The 17,003-nt window shown below is 43.4% G+C and overlaps 1 protein-coding gene across 7 annotated transcripts in view; it reads right to left on the bottom strand.

The window, feature by feature from the left end:
- The window catches only part of PKP4 (plakophilin 4), a 578,155-nt gene that overhangs the window by 166,136 nt on the left and 395,016 nt on the right, over nt 1-17,003 (bottom strand). For all 7 annotated transcript variants that reach the window (XM_029605541.1, XM_029605538.1, XM_029605537.1 and 4 more), the window contains one exon: nt 12,457-12,670. In XM_029605541.1, coding sequence (XP_029461401.1) covers nt 12,457-12,670 — 214 coding nt within the window. The remainder of the gene's footprint in view (nt 1-12,456; nt 12,671-17,003) is intronic.

Raw genomic sequence — 17,003 nt, 5'->3', positions numbered from 1 at the left:
GAAAAATTAGCAGGCATATCTGCTAAGCTGACAGAGGTAAGGGAAGCACTTACTGAGCTGGGACTGCGAATCGAGCAGGTAGAGGGACGAGTCTCCCTGCTTGAAGATGACATGACAGCTCAAACGGGGAAAATGTGCATGCAGGAGGCAGCCCTAAAGGAATGCCAGGCAAAAATTGATGACCTTGAAAATAGGTCTCGCAGGGTCAATCTGCGGTTTTTGGGGCTGCCTGAAACTGTAGATGAGGCAGGGCTGGAAGCTTTCCTGGAGACCTGGCTCCCTGACACTGTGGGCATGGCAGAACTTAAAGAAGTGTTTAACATCGAAAGGGCCCACAGAGTGGGAATAAAAAAACCAGCAGATCCTTGCCCTCGGATAGCGATTGCCAAAATATTTAATTATGCCCACAAACAGAAGCTCTGGCTGGCATCCAGGAAGCATAAGGAGATTCTCTATCAAGGGCATAAAGTTAGAATAACTCAAGATTTCTCGGCCAAGGTATCACAGCAATGGAGAGCATTTTCAACAGTCTGTTCCAAGCGGGTGGACAAACAAATAAAATTTGCCCTCCAATACCCAGCGACACTGAAAATATGGCATGAGGGGAAAATGCAGTCATTTGGCAACCCAGAGGAGGCCCAGACTTTCTTGACAAAGGTCACTGCAACGGATTAGGCTGGATATTCACTAGAGGGATAGGCATGTTCTCTTTTACAGTCAGGGCTCCCTAGTAGCAGACACTGCTGAATTGGATTACAAATACCCGACTTTGCATGAGGCGACCCATTATCACCCACGAAATTGTCTAAGATTTCTGCGTTGCAAATCCAACACACAACCATTAAACTTCTTATGGGAATACCTTATCCTTTTCCTCAACTAATTGTTACAATATATTGCTTAACAGAATTATGGTTGGTAAATACAGATTAATTTCATGGAACATAGATGGGTTGGGATAACCAATAAAAAAAGAAAAATTTCCAACATTTACAATGATTAAAGGTTAACATAGCCTGCTTACAAGAAACACACTTAACAGAGATGGAAAGCGCCAAACTTCATAGAGAATGGTCCTTGGAGTGTTATTTCTCCCTGGCTAAAGGAAAAAAGGGCGGCGTGGCCATCCTAGTGCATAAGAATACCCCACTAACCGTCACCAAAGAAATCACAGATAAAGAGGGGAGGTTCATAATTATAATGGGCACCTTGGCAGGTAAAACCTTTACTCTTTGCAATATCTATGCGCCTAAATACACCAGACCCACCTTTCTTCACTAAAATAATAAATATCTTACCAGCCAATTCTCAAGGAGATCTACTTTTAGCAGAAGACGTGAATTGTGTCTACGATGCCCAATTAGACAAGTCCCAGATCCCGATGGGTTTTCGACTTACCCAGGATACGGGAGTAGTTCAATTGTGTAAGCAACTAGGGATTATAGATCCATGGCGTGTACTACACCCGGACTTGAGGGAATACATTCATGAATCCCGCGCACATAATACGCAATCTAGAATAGACTATATATTCCTTGCGGACTACTTATTTGCTAGGGTGGAGGAGGCAGACATGGGCTCTACAGTTACCGCTGACCATGCACCTGTATGGGTTGACATATGGTTTGCCTCTGAACGTAATACCCAAAAAACTTGGCAGCTCCCAGGGCATCTTAATACAGACCGTAATTTTCATACTTATCTGAAGACCAAATAGGAAGAATATGTTGAACATAATAAACAACATCAAGATACTCCTTTATTGTTCTGGGAGAAGAGTAAAGTAGTGCTCAGAGGTGAAATAATAGCGTACGCCATAAGGAAGAGTAAACAATTAAACAAAACCATATTGACGCTAGAATCTCAACTCCAGCAAGCCAAATTTTCATGGAAACCCCCACTTCTGCCAGTAAGATGGCCCATTGTGCGTGCCTCAACACTTTAAATGCTCATCTATACATGTGGCCCAAAAATCGCTTAGAGCCTCAGATCATCACTTTTACAAGCATGGTAACAAATCTAGCAAACTGCTGGCCCAGCTGGTTGCTATTAAAAGGAAAAACACCTATATAAACGGCTTAAAAACTAGCTCGGGGAACTATGTGATGAATACCTCAGTAGTACTTGAAATGCTCCGTCAGTTCTATGAGCGATTATATCTTGAAGATAGAGAGGGTACCCACTTAGATGAAGAAGACTTCTTCAAAGACCTTTATCTGCCCCAATTAACAGCTAAACAAAAGGAGCTACTGGCCAGGCCTATTTCCGAAGGGGAAGTCCGGGGTGTGATTAGGACTAGTACAAGTAATAAAGCTCCAGGGCCCGATGGTTTTCCTGCTGAATACTATAAAATTCTTGGATCCCATATAGCAAGCCCGCTCACAGCATATTATAACCATGCGTGGCAGGCAGACGGTTTTCCAGCAACCTTTAATGCTGCATGCATAACATTCCTGCCCAAACCTGGGAAAGACCCTCTGCAAGCAGCATCATACAGGCCTATTTCCTTATTAAATTATGATTTAAAACTTTATGTGAGGATACTAGCTATCCAATTGGGAAAGGTACTGCCATCCATTATATCCCTATACCAGGCCTTATTTGTAGGGGTAGAAACGCCAGGGCACACGTCATTCGTCTATTAACAGCGATTGAAATGGTGCACCATCTTAACGTACAAGCTATGGCCGCTGGATTTGATTCAGAAAAGGCTTTCGATCGTGTGTCCTGGGAATATACGTTTTCTGTAATGGAACGTTTCGGTATCCTGGGACAATTTATCAAGGCTATCTCCATCTTATATAAAAACCCAATGTCCTATATATTAGCTAACAACTCTGTCTCCGCTGCGATCCAAATTGGAAGGGGGGTTCAGCAAGGGTGTCCTTCATCTCCAATACTGTACATCCTTTCCTTAGACCCCTTGCTGAGGAAACTAGCTCAATCTATGATGTTACAGGGTATGCAGTTCAATGGAAACCTCTTTACAGTGTCAGCTTTTGCAGACGATATGCTGTTGTTCCTGAGTAATCCAGTCTCTGCCTTGCCTCATGTATTGAATATTCAACAGGAATTTGGTAGATTTGCAGGGTTGAAGATCAATGCTGACAAATCTGAGGCATTAGATATTCTGGGCACACTTCAGACCACATGGCTGGGGAATTTCCCATTGAAGTGGATAACAACTTCTCTCAACTACTTAGGAATTTATATTTCTGCAAATCCGATAAAATTATACTCCTTAAATGTTACCCCATTTAAACAAAAATTCATACAAAAATTGCACCTATGACGGAATTTGCCACTATCACTTTCGGGGAAAATTTTACTTTTGAAAATGATGGAAATTTCTAAATGGCTATATCTCTTTGCCATGCTCCCTACCTGGCTGAAAACGTCAGATATTGTCGAAATCCATAAAGCAATTAATAAGTATTTATGGAGGGGCCAATGGGCATGGATCCCGTTAAAAGTTCTTATGTGCTCCAAGAAAGATGGGGGATTAAATTGTCCTGATTTAGCGGCATATAGCTATGCTAGCTTGCTGAGGCACATAAGAGACTGGATATACGACATGGAACGTTGCTCCCCGATGGAGCATTTTAAAAACTGGTTTGCTCCCTTTACACCTAGTGCAGTATTACAGTGTCCGGGTGCCTCGATATCAAAATACCTTTCAACCAGTGTAATTATTCGCCCCTTCTGCCTGATGTGGAAGCGACTTTCTACTCTCCTTCAAGTAACACCGGAGTTCTCTGTTTGCCAACCTATTCAGGGCAATCCATTATTTCAACCGGGCCTGACGCAAGAACTGTTTCATAGGTGGTCAGTGAGCAGACTAACAATTCTCTCTCACATGATTAATCTGGAAGCCAACCCGGTACATATATTTAGCTTCCAAGAAATATGGGACAAATATCACTTACCCCAGACAGATTTCTACGGTTACTTACAACAGACATTTTATCACAGAAAAGCTAATGGCTCATTCCTCTTTCCTTCATTCAAAAGCTCTACATACTGTGCTACAGGGGAAAGACGGGAAATGTTACACCTGCTCACAAGGACTAGGGGGCATTCCATGAAGTTAGCAAGTAGTACATTTAAGACTAATCGGAGAAAATTCTTTTTCACTCAACGCACAATAAAGCTCTGGAATTTGTTGCCAGAGGATGTGGTTAGTGCAGTTAGTGTAGCTGGGTTCAAAAAAGGTTTGGATAAGTCCATTAATGGCTATTAATCAATTTTACTTAGGGAATAGCCACTGCTATTAATTGCATCAGTAGCATGGATCTTCTTAGTGTTTGGGTAATTGCCAGGTTCTTGTGGCCTGGTTTTGGCCTCTGTTGGAAACAAGATGCTGGGCTTGATGGACCCTTGGTCTGACCCAGCATGGCAATTTCTTATGTTCTTATGTACAATATTACTCAGCGATTTTGAACCTGACACTTACTCTGGATCTCGCAGCAATTACCCAAAAATGGAACAGAAGGTTACCCAACGAGCTCACGCATCAAGAATTCTGTTCTTGCTTACAAACCATCCCTACAATAATAGAAAACGTGGCTCTAACAGTCCTATTATCAAGCTTTCTACTCCCAAAAGACAGCCTACTATATAGCAGTCACCACAGACAATCAGTGCACTCGTTGTTCCGACCCCAATCCGGACTTCTATCATGGATTTTGGTCATGCTCCGCAGTGCAGGTCTTATGGCATCACTTACATTGGTTAGTGAAGAAAATGTGGGAATTTTCACTATCTATGGACCCACGAATCTGGCTCTTTGGACTGGTGAATGCTGACAAGCATGCGTTTGAAGAGCATCAACTTCAACTGCTGAATAAAATAGTGCTAGTGGTGAAGGACACCATTCTGGCACAATGGACGACCCCAGCACCACAGTACCGGGCGATATGGAAAACAAAATTTCAACAGATCCTTTTCCAGGAACGATTAACGGCAAATCAAAAATCTACCAAGCATAGCACACAAACGACACGCATTTGGGCAGACTATGTGAAACTTCTTCCTAAAGAGGCATTACAATACCTTCCTGCCCTGGACAAACTAGGGACAACAAAATAAAAAGAGGACAATCTTATTCCTTGGGAACCTTATTAGGAAATGGAATCCGATGCTCGAGGTCCAGTGGGTATGAGGCCAAGTGGGTATACGGGGGCCACGTTTCTCCACAGCCACCATCTGGACATGTATTTTTCAGATTTCCATGTTTTGGATTGCCATTTACCGGATAAACTTTTCCTTGGATTGACCCATTCAGGAGTGGCATTCGGGAGACTACAGATATTTGGACAGCAGTATGACGATTCTGTCTGTTAAATCACATTTAGGCAAATTTAAATCACATTCAGGAAAATTTGTCACCAGTGAGTCAGAGGGACGGGGGGGGGGGGGGGGGGGAGGGAGGAGGCACTGAGCACCAGGTAATGGGAGATGGAGTAATTGGCTAGGATACTGGTGCCTCTATCCTGGGGAAAAACCACTAAAAGTGCTCTCACACAACATAGTGGACAGTTAAAGTTAATGTAAACAATGTTATTACGGTCATAACACTACTATGTAACACTATATACTCTTGTTTTTTTTTTTACTTATGTTTCTGCTGACCATGTAGAATTGTAGTGCTGTGAAAAACTGTTAATAAACAAATTCACATGCAAAAAACAAACACATCCTGGCATAACAAAGCACAAAGACACCACAAAGTTAAAAAAAACTAAATACATTTTCCCTGAGGTGTCTGTATATTAGGATGACCAATATACCTAGCCAAGTCAAGCAGTTCGGGTTGGGAGAACTCAAATCCTAACAAATCTCAGGATAAACAAGATTCACCACTCCCAAACTTCAACACCAACTTAATCTCCCACAAAAAGTCCAACCAAAGGCCCTCAAGCTAAGGACTGAAGATACTAGGAAAAGAAATCAATCTCAGAGGATATTTAGTCATACAAAGACCGAATATTATGAGATCTGGTCAAATAGCTAAGCTTAGATTTTTATGGAAGGTCAAATAGGTTGTGACCTGAGAAAGCAGAGTGCGCCAGAGATGAGGAGCTCTACTTCTAATAAGCTATTTTATTTCTAGAGGGAACTAGGCAATGAGTTTCTTGACCAGAACAAAGCAATATATTGCTTAATTTGTTCTATCAAATATCCTGGGCCTGAGTCTCCAACAGCTTTAAAAGATTTTGAGAATGATTTGCAATCCCAGTGGCAACCAGTGTTGGGATATCAGCAAAGACATAGCTTTATCCCATCTCTAGGGACTTTTGTTTTCAATTTTTATTTTATTTATCCTGGGAATTTATCAATGTTTATTATATAGAATAACCATTAAACACCCCAAGATTAGAGGAATCTTACATTTAAACAATCCAAAATCCAGATCACAACTATTTTCTCCTCATGGGAAATTGTATCAGAAAGATAGTGTGCTCTTACAGTCGTCTGGCTCTTGCCCACAAAGGGCTGCAACCAGTTTCGTGTATATGGCACTCACAGTTACCTCATTTACTCTTTCCCATCTATTTTATTTACCACTAAATTTTCTTTAAAATTATTTCACCTCCCATTCTTGTTACCCTAATTTTAAAATCACATCCAACACTTCTCCTTCATGTGTCACACTGTTTCTTCATACCCATAGTTTTAATTATTGGGTGAAATTTGATGTTTCTGCTCTTTTGAAATATTTAATTTTTTGGGGGGAAAAGCAGTAGCCGGTCCGCCCACCTCTGCCTTACTCTGTAAATTTAAATCTCAATGAGAAATTCTCTCAAAATCTTATATGACCCCCCCCCCTCCCTAATTCCTTTTACCCTGTGCTCCAAGGGAAAATAGTGTAGGGAAAGACTTTGTAAGAGAAAATCCCTTCCACAAATTCACTCTCTCATTCAAATCATTAATTTGAAACGAATTGATTTTATTCTTCATCTTTAGCCCTAGGAGCCCTATTCATGTTATTACTACTAAAAAAAACCCCAGAAAACAACTACTTAAATTCTTCAAGATGTTTAACTCACAAGCAAGGCTGGCTCACATCACAATCATCTTAGCTTGCAAATATAATAAAAGCTAATAAGAAAAAGAAACCCTGAAGAAATTAAGCTCTCGGGAGTCTTCAGAAGAAAGAAGTGCTTATACACTTACAACATTTAACTGGGGCAAAATAGACAAATGAGCTTTAATTACTCAAGAGCCACGTATGCCTTGGCTATTTGTCCAATTAAACATAAATCAATCCAAGATCACAAAGGCTTTTAACTTCTTTTGAAAGGGTACTTGTTTAGCCTACACCTGAAAAATACAAAAAAGTGTACTTCTTTGAGAAGACAAAAATCTAAAGGTGAATAGAATAAAAAAACGAACAGAAAAAAAGAGGTATAACCATCAGCTACCTTAAATATCTAGTAAATTACAGCTGTGACCATATTTCATAGACTGTAGTTTGAGCACTTGTGCAATTGAGTTTTTATTGGAATGTGATCTATTTTTCTATAACTTACCAGCAGCTCTTCTCTATCCTCCACTTCCATTCTTTAAGCTTTTCTTTCCCTCTTTTTCCCCTCCAACTACTCTCTCTCCTTTCCCATTTCTCCAACACAGAATGGCTTTTTGTACAATAGCCAGTTTGCACCTGCCAAATCTGCATACTTTTTTTTTTTTTTGCCAGACCACCACTGTGGTCTCATTACTTAGCGTAAAGAAAGCTGAAGAACAATGTACAAAGGCTTGACTATGCTGTGTGCAATTCTTGGAGTTCACAGTTAGTGAAAGTCAAACAGTAATGTTGGCCCAAACCCATGAATATTCTATTAACTATAAAAATAGAATTTAAATGTAAGCATCATGATAGCAATGTTATCAAATACCAATGTAATATTCTATTTGTTTAAAAAATTCCAGAACTACGGAAACTACCATCTCCTTAAAAAGTAGCGGTACAAAATCTATGACTGAATACACATCAAAGTCCCTCTGCTGAGGTCTCTGCATAGGTGCTCCTCCATAGCCTTATTCCAAAAATATATTCTGGCTGATTATATACATTTGTACACACTTAGCTGTTGTACTTGGTTAGGCCACTGGTTCCCAAAACGTACAATTTGCTCTGAGGAATATGGATGAGATGAATATTCCAATCACCACACTAAAACAGAGATATTTTATCAAGAAGAAATGCACAGGCATTGCTATATCCAGCATATTTTCTAAGGTAGACAAGCACCTAGCTCCTATACAATGTATTTCTGACTATGCACTTATTTTCTAGATGAAATGAGCCCTTCAGCAACTTGACAGTATAATAGGTTTGAATCACTAAACTGAGCACAGCTGCTTGAGAGAAAACAACAATCTTTCTTCAGAAGAAAAAGAAAAATTAAAGTAGATTAGAAATCAATTTACTATATATGAAAGTCATAGCTATCCTCAGTCTGCATGGCTTGGAAATTGGAACTAAGGTATTGTTTTGTGTGTGTACATTTAGTATTTAATGGATTTCTTTGCCTTTGTCTTTTTAAAGATCCTATCAATATACTAATAGAAGGCTCAAATAAGAGCTTGCTGTGGTGTACTAGCCTGAGTTATTCTAGATTAAACATTTACTTATGGACTGATGTTTCACTTATGGCTATTACATAATAACATAAATGCCATGCTGGGTTGGACTACTGAGCCCAGGATTCCATCTCTGACAGTGGTCAGTCAGGTCCCAAGTACCTGGAAGATCCCATAAAGTAGATCTAATTCCTGTTACTCATTTCTAGGGATAGCAATAGCTTTAACGTGTTATGGATGTTTCTATCAGGAACATGTCCAAAGTCCAAACCTCTTTTAAACCCTGCTATGCTAGTCACTTTGACTCCATCCTTTGGCAAACAGATTCTACAGCTTGATTATGCGATGAGTGAAAAAGTATTTTGTAAAACTTGCTTTAAATCTATTGATGGATAGTTTCATGGCATGTCCCCTTATTTTATATTTGAAAGCATAAATAACCATCCTTTATTTATAAAATCATGAGTGAGGTGGAACGGATAATCTTCTACCATATCCCCTTTCAGCTGTCTCTTCTCCAAGCTGAACAGCCCTTGTCTGTGTGGCCTATCAAAGGGGAGTTGTTCCATCCCCTATATAATTTGTTGCCCTTCTTTGCCCCTTTTCTAGTTCTGCTATGTCTTTTTTGATATGAGACAACTACAACTACACACAATAAGCGGTCATACCATGGATCAATACAGAGGCAATATATTTTTCATTTTATTCTCTATTCCTTTTTGGATAATTCCTAATATTCTATTTGCATTTTTGACCGCTACCTCAAACTAAGTTGAGGATTTTCAATGTATTCTGCACAAGAACTTCAAAGACCTTTTCCTGGAGAGCAATTCCCAAAACGCAATCCAGCAAAGTGTACCTGTAATTGGAATTAGTTTTCCCCAGGTGCGTCACTTTGCACTTTTCCATGTTAAATTTCATCTGCCATTCAGCTGTCCACTTTCCTGGTCTCATAAGATCCTTTTGCAGTTCCTCAATATTCACAGCTTTTTTTTTTTTTTTTTTTAACCACTTTGAATAATTTTGAGTCTGCAAATTTCGGGCCTCATTTTCCAATATCGCATTGGTAACGCATTAGGGGGCGTTACCAATGCAAATGAGGCTTCTTTCGTGCAGTGGGGAAACATCGCGTGCGGCGATGTTTTCGCCATTCGCGAAAACATTAGCTTGCTGGACACTCTACCTGGGCAACAACGCTAGGTGGAGAGAACGTTGCCTAAATCTCCTCTTGGAGTGAGTTTCCTCACTCCGACGGCCAGCAAATCTTCACTAGAGACCACTGTTCTTTCTGTAGGTCTCATGTGGAATGCGAAAGTAGCCCCCAACCCCCGACGCTGATACCTAATCCCCACCCCGAGTTAGTAGGTGGCCCTCCCATAGGGATTAAAATACCTGTCTAGGGCATAGGCACTATAGTAAGGCGCTCTCTCTCTCTCTCTCTCTCTCTCTCTCTCACACAGCCTGTCCGGGACTATCGCTACGGGCCTTTTCTGGCCCGTAGCGCAGTCCATAACGCAAATTTGAGGGTTGTAGTTATTAGCCGCGATAGCAGCCGCGCTAACACTGCGGCTGTTTCGCCGATTTGCGAATTTATCGCACGCGGTAAAGTGCTTGGAAAATGAGGCCCTTCGTCACCTAACTTAGGGCCTCATTTTCCAAGGAGTTACCGCGCGCGATAATTCCATAAACCGCGCTAACAGCAGTTAACGTGGTTTGCGAATGCAAATTTTTAATTTCGTATTCAGGGGGCGGAGCAAATGTAAAGTAGGGAGGATTTATCGTGTGCTGTGAAACAGCCGCACTGTTAGCGCAGCTCCTATCGCGGCCAATAACTACACCTCTTTCATTTGCGTTACGTTGTGCGATCGCATGCGCTACAGGCCGGTAAGAGTTTATCACTGTTCACGATGTCTCCTGACAGGCCTGTTTCAGTATGGTGCAGGCTCGGGGAGGGAGAGGGAGAGAAAGAGCGAGAACGAGCCTTGCCATAGTGTCTCCTCCCTAGACAGGTATTTGTATCCCTATGGGAGGCCCACCTAGTAACTCGAGGTGAGGTTTAAATATTAGTGTAGGGGGTTAGGGGCCACTTTCACATTCAACGTGAGATGTACGAACAGAACAGTGGTCTCTTGTGAAGATTTGATGACCTACGGAGTGAGGAAACTCACTCCAAGATGAGATTTGTGCAATGTTCTCTCCACCTAGCTTGTTGTTACCCAGGTAGAGAGTCCATCAAGCTAGGTGGAGAGAACATTGCACAAATCTCATCTTGGAGTGAGTTTCCTCACTCCGTAGGTCATCAAATCTTCACAAGAGACCACTGTTCTGTTCGTACATCTCACGTTGAATGTGAAAGTGGCCCCTAACCCCCTACACTAATACTTAAACCTCACCTCGAGTTACTAGGTGGGCCTCCCATAGGGATACAAATACCTGTCTAGGGAGGAGACACTATGGCAAGGCGCTCTCTCTCTCTCCCTGCATCATACTGAAACAGGCCTGTCAGGAGACATCGTGAACCGCGATATACCGGCAATATTGCACTAATAGTGCAACTTGCGATAACAGCCTTTCGCATAGATGATAGTGCAACTCGCGATACACATGCTTATTAGCATAAGGTACACCCCTTTTTGGTATCGCATGCGATACCAATGCGATATTGGAAAATGAGGCCCTTAATGTTCCCCTTTTCCAGATCATTTACGAATATGTCAAATAGTACAGGCCACAGAATCGATCTCTGTGATACTCCACTAATGACCTTTCTCTATTTGGAAAACTGACCATTTAGCCTGACTCTCTATTTCCTGTCTTTTAACCAATTACCAATCCATAATAGGACAATGCCACCTTTCCCATGACTAATTTCCTGAAGAGTCTCTCATGGGGGATGTTGTTAAATGCCTTCTGAAAATACAAAAACACTATATTAACCAGCCTACCTTTATCCGCATATTTATTTACACCTTCAAGCAAACCTAGAAGACTGGTAAGACAAGATTTCCCTTTGCTAAAATCATGTTGCCCCTTCCGCATTAAGCTATGTCTATATGGCCAGTGAATTTAATTTTGAGAATAGCTTCCACCATATTGCTTGGCTTTAATGTGAGGCTCATGGGACTATAGTTACCCAAACACCTCTGGAACTCTCTTTAACAAAATCGGCATTACATTGGAAGTAGGGCACATATTTATTAGCATACATGAGAAATGCTGCTGGCATACACAAGGTTAATCATTTCTAACAAATGTGTTTACTACTACTGTATCACTTGTTGACAATTCTGGCAACAGCTATATCTAATCCAAATATATCATTCTATACAGCCTGCATCCCTTGTGCTGCTATTTGAAACTGGATGCTATTATACAATAGTAACAAGATTCACAAAGAAGGCAGGATTTAAGATTTTTAAAAGCTGTGAACAGCTTATAAAACCTGAATGCTGCAAATACCTTAGCTAACAGTGGATACTCACTGAGTTTCTTTCAAGTCAACAAATAGGAAATTAAAGAATCAAATTTGGCTAGAAAAGAACAGATCTAATACAAGCTGCATCCTATGGAACCAACCAGAAAGGTCTGTGCTGCTTGAGTCCTGGTTGGACATGCTTGCAGCACCTACCTTTCTCCAGCTGCTTGTGCTGACTATTCTTAGTTTGCCAAGACACACAAGTCCTGCCCTCTTGGAGAATGCTGATGTCATTTCATACACCCTCATTCTTAAGAGTCTAACATTTTCCTGTTTATATTTGTGCTGTATGCCATTTCAAGCAATGAAAAGAACAAGATAAGAAAAAAATTACTAATAACCAGCATTAAAAAAAAAAAAAAAAAGTTAACTATAATCATTTATCGGTTACTTACCAGTTACAAGCTCCCTTATTTCTGGATCAACAGTTTTTCTTAACAACCGTAAAAGAGCAGGTATTCCACCAGCGTTTTTCACCATCATTTTATTTTGATCTGTAGACTTTCCATAAACAAGATTTCTTAGTGCACCACATGCATTTTTCTGAACTTCCAAGACCTTGTGATCCAAAAGGTCAACCAGATGCTTGATTCCGTCTAATCTACATACCTAGGATACATAACAGCCAATATTGCATTTATTATAAAGAATGCAATTTTTACCAATAACATTCCTTATCGTAGTACCCGATATGTAAGTTTCATTTGATAAAAGCAAAAAAAAAAACCCCAAACCAAAATAAAACATAAGCCAATATATGGAAAATAGTAAGAGTTGCTTACCTGTAACAGGTGTTCTAGGTCAGCAGGATATTAGTTCTCACACACAGGTGACATCATCAGATGGGGCCTGGCACGGAAAACTTATGTCAAAGTTTCTAGAATTTTGACTGCATACTGAGCATGCCCAGCATGCCACTATCCAGACAGGGTCCCACTCCAGTCTCGTAACAGAATTACGAAAAAATAAAATAATAAATATAGGAGAAACCCAATTCTACAGGGTGGCGAGCGGGTTTTGTCCTAGAACCCTTATTACAGGTAAGGAACTCTGCTTTTTCCTAGGACAAACAGGATGGTAGTCCTTACACATGAGTGAATCCCTAGCTACAGGCTGTCCCCGAAGACAAATACCAACAGCATCTAACCATGTGCCAACGGGCACAAGAGAGGTGCTTTTGGGAACACAGGGAGATAACCTAAACCCAAACAATGGGCTGTAGGAAGGAAGGGTTTTATAGCTGAAAGAGATTCCGGAGGACAGATTGGCCAAAGCTGCTATCGTTTCAGCCATCCCTATCCAAACAGTAGTGGACGGCGAAAGTGTGAAGAGAACTCCACATCGCAGCCTTGCCGATGTCAGCCATGGGGACCACTCTCAAGTGGGCCACCGAAGCCGCCATGATTGACAGAGTGAGCCTTGACATGGCCCCCAAGCTGCAGTCCCGCTTGTACATAGCAGAAGGAATGCAATCCGCCATCCAGTTAGACAGAGTCTGCTTGATGACCGCAACTCCTAATCTATTCTTGTCAAAAGAGATGAAGAGTTGCGTAGACTGCCGGTGGCCTGCTGTTCGCTCCAGGTAGAAGGCCAAGGCTCTCTTGCAATCCAAGCTGCGCAGAGCCTGTTCGCCCTGGTGCGAATGAGGCTTGGGAAAAAAGGTGGGTAGGACGATTGACTGGTTAGGATGAAAATCTGTCACCACCTTAGGCAGGAATTTAGGTTGCATATGCAGAACCACCCTATCGTGAAAGAACTTTGTGTTTGGTGGATACGTCACCAAAGCCTGAAGCTCACTGATTCTGTGCGCTGAAGTGACTGCGACCAAAAACATAACTTTCCAGGTCAATACTTCAGATCACAGGAGTGCAGTGGCTCGAGCGGATCTTTCGTGAGCCGAGCCAACACTACATGAGGTCACAGGACACAACAGGAGGCCACAGAGGAAGCTTCAATTGAAGCAGACCCCGCATAAAACGCCCCACTATGGGCTGCACAGAGATGGGTGAACCATCCACACCCTGGGGGCAGGCAGCGATGGCACTCATGTACCCTGATGGAGTTGGTTTTCAAGCCAGCATCCGAAAGGTGCAGTAGGTAGTAAAGCAGTTTTGGTGTGGAGCAGGAGAATGGATCTAAGCCATGACACTCACACCATACGGAAAACCTTCTCCATTTCAGGAAGTGGAGAATACGGGTACAGAAGGTCCTTGCCCAAATGGCGGGCAAAGGCATTTGAGGCTGGTTTGCCATCCGCCCTGTACAGGAAGCAAAATTGTTTCACCTTGCTCTTGCAGGGGGAGGCGAAGAGATCCACGTCTGGTGTTCCCCAGAGGTGGAAGATCTGATCTGCTACTTTCTGATTCAGGGACCACTCATGGGGCCAAAACGCTCGACTCAACCAGTCTGCGACTACATTCTCTGTCCCAGCAAGATACATGGTTTGTAGCAGTATGCCCTGGAACTGAGATTATGACCAAATCTGAACTGCCTCCCTGCACAGTAGTAACGACCTAGTACCTCCCTGCTTGTTGATGTACCACATCACGATCTGGTTGTCAGTCTGGATCAGGACTGCTTTGTTGGATAGGCAATCCCTGAACGCTCAAAGAGCATAACGGATTGCTCGGAGTTCCAAGAAGTTGATCTGGCACTGAGCTTCCTGAGCAGATCACAGACCCTGTGTGCGAGTCCCTCCACATGAGCGCCCCAACCCAGGGTGGACGCACCCCATAGGAAGCACGACTTGAGTAGGGGGATACTGAAACAGATCCCCTGTTCCAAACTGGGCAGGTTTTCCATCAAGAAAAGGTCCGGAGAGCCGGAGTAACATGGATGCATATATGAAGGTCCTGGGTGACCATCTGCCATTGGTACTGCAATGTCCATTGAGCTCTGCACATATGCAAGCAAGCCAGGGGAGTAACATGAATGGACGCAGCCATGTGACCCAGGAGTTGGAGCATGCTGCATCTTTCAGATCAAGGAAGCAAAGCCAGTCTCCTCTTTGCAGGAGGGGAATCAGGGAGCGCTTCTTACAAACGTGTTCAAGACTCTCAGGTCCAAAATAGGACAGAGTCCCCCTGTTCTCTTTAGAATCAGGAAATAGCAAGAGTAAAACCTTGCCCTTGCTGTCGCAGTGGAATGGGTTTGAATGCTCTGGCCATTACTAAGGCAGAAAGCTTTGTCAAGAGTATTTCCTGATGCAAGAACAGATCCCAAGAGGGACATGGGGAGAGTCTGAGGAGGCACCCAGAAAGTTCAACCAATACTCTCAATGAATGATGGAGAGGAGCCACCGATCGGAGGTGACACTGACCAGCAGTCCATGAAGAACAGTAGCTTCTGAGGGTATGGCCGATTGACTTATGCTCCCCCGCAGCTAGTCAAAACCCCGTAGCGGGGCTTGGCTGGGGTGCTGGCTGAGGCCTGGGGTGGCCCCTAGAGCCCAAGCACAGAACGGGTATGAGAGGCAGAAGGGTAATACTTCCTCTGGCATTAAAAGGACCTCCTCGGGCCCTCCCACGAGGATTTCCTGGCTGAGAACGGTGGGTCTGATGTACTGGCTGAGAAATGCTGAAGGGTCTCATGGTGAACCTTCAACTGAACCACAGCATCTCTCACCTTATCACAAGAGGTTCTTGCAAGTATATGGTAGGCCTGCAAGCTTCTCCTGGAACTCCAATCAGAGATCAGATGCTCAAAGCTAGGCCATCCTGCAGGCACCAATGCCCACTGCTACCACCCTAACTGCCATCTCAAACACATTGTAGGTGGATCGCACTTTGTGCTTGCCGCATTCCAGGCCCTGCTGGACAACTGCCAAAGCATTCTGCTGCTGTTGAGGTAGGCACTCAGAGAATTCCTGGACCTGTTTCCAGAGGTTCCTCGAGTATTGTGTTATGTACAGCTGGTAGGAAGCGATACAACCAATCAACATGGCGCCCTGAAACACCTTCCTACCCAGCAAATCCAGTGCCCTGTGTTCCCACCCCAGAGGGGCGGAGGCATGGGTGCGGGAGCGCTTGGCCTTGTTGAGGGCAGACTCCACCACAACTGACTAATGTGGGAGTTAACGCTTCTCAAACCCCAAGGCAAGTTGTACTAAGTAAATAACATCTGCCTTCCAGTTCACCGGAGGCACTGAGATGGGATGCTCCCAAATCCTAAGGAGTAACTCCTTGAAGATCTCACAGACGGGAACTGCCACCACCTCCCTCAGGGCATCAACAAACTGGAGAACCTCCAGCATCTTATGCCTGGTGTCCTCTTCCATCAGAAGTTGAAATAAATGGTTTCTGCCATGGTCCGACAAATTCCACAAAGTTCAGGTCCTTGGGCAGAGACAGACGTCACTCATCTGGAGGAGACAGGTCCGAGGGAAGATCCCCCGAGTCATCAGATGAAGACTCGGAGGTATCATCCCCCCACAGGGATCTCATGTCTTCACTAAGATCACCCAAGACACCAGTGGAGGGTCCCTGCCCAGGCCCCTTGGCTTGGGCACCGAGGCCCCTGAGGAAGCAATGCCGGCCACAGCACCAAGGGCCTTGACAGTGTTGTGGGCTGTGACAAGCCTTCTTTCTTGGAGGAACCCATAATGGGGACCCCCCTGGATAGAGGAGGAAACGGTGGCTTTCGGGGTATTGAAGGACCCCCTGGCACCAGCTGCGGAGGGAGGATGTCAAGGATGACACTAAGCGCTCCAGCAGTGGTGCAAACATTGAGGGTGCAGACTCAGACCACTGCCAGTTGCTCCCTGCATTCAAACTCCTCCAGGAAATCTGCCAAACACAGGACAGATGGAGGAGGGGGAGGCGCAACAGATCTCCCTTGGAACCCGAAGGGGGATTGGTGCCTGGCACCAGTATCGGTGGGGAACATCTAGAACTCCTGGGTTCGATGGAGGGTGGTGCCTCCTCTCCGCGGGGTCACATCAGCG

The sequence above is a fragment of the Rhinatrema bivittatum genome, chromosome 6 (genome assembly GCF_901001135.1).
Source record: "Rhinatrema bivittatum chromosome 6, aRhiBiv1.1, whole genome shotgun sequence".
In the NCBI taxonomy this organism is placed as follows: Eukaryota; Metazoa; Chordata; class Amphibia; order Gymnophiona; family Rhinatrematidae; genus Rhinatrema; species Rhinatrema bivittatum.
Note: the sequence above shows the minus strand (reverse complement) of the source record. Positions and strands in the feature narration are given on the sequence as shown.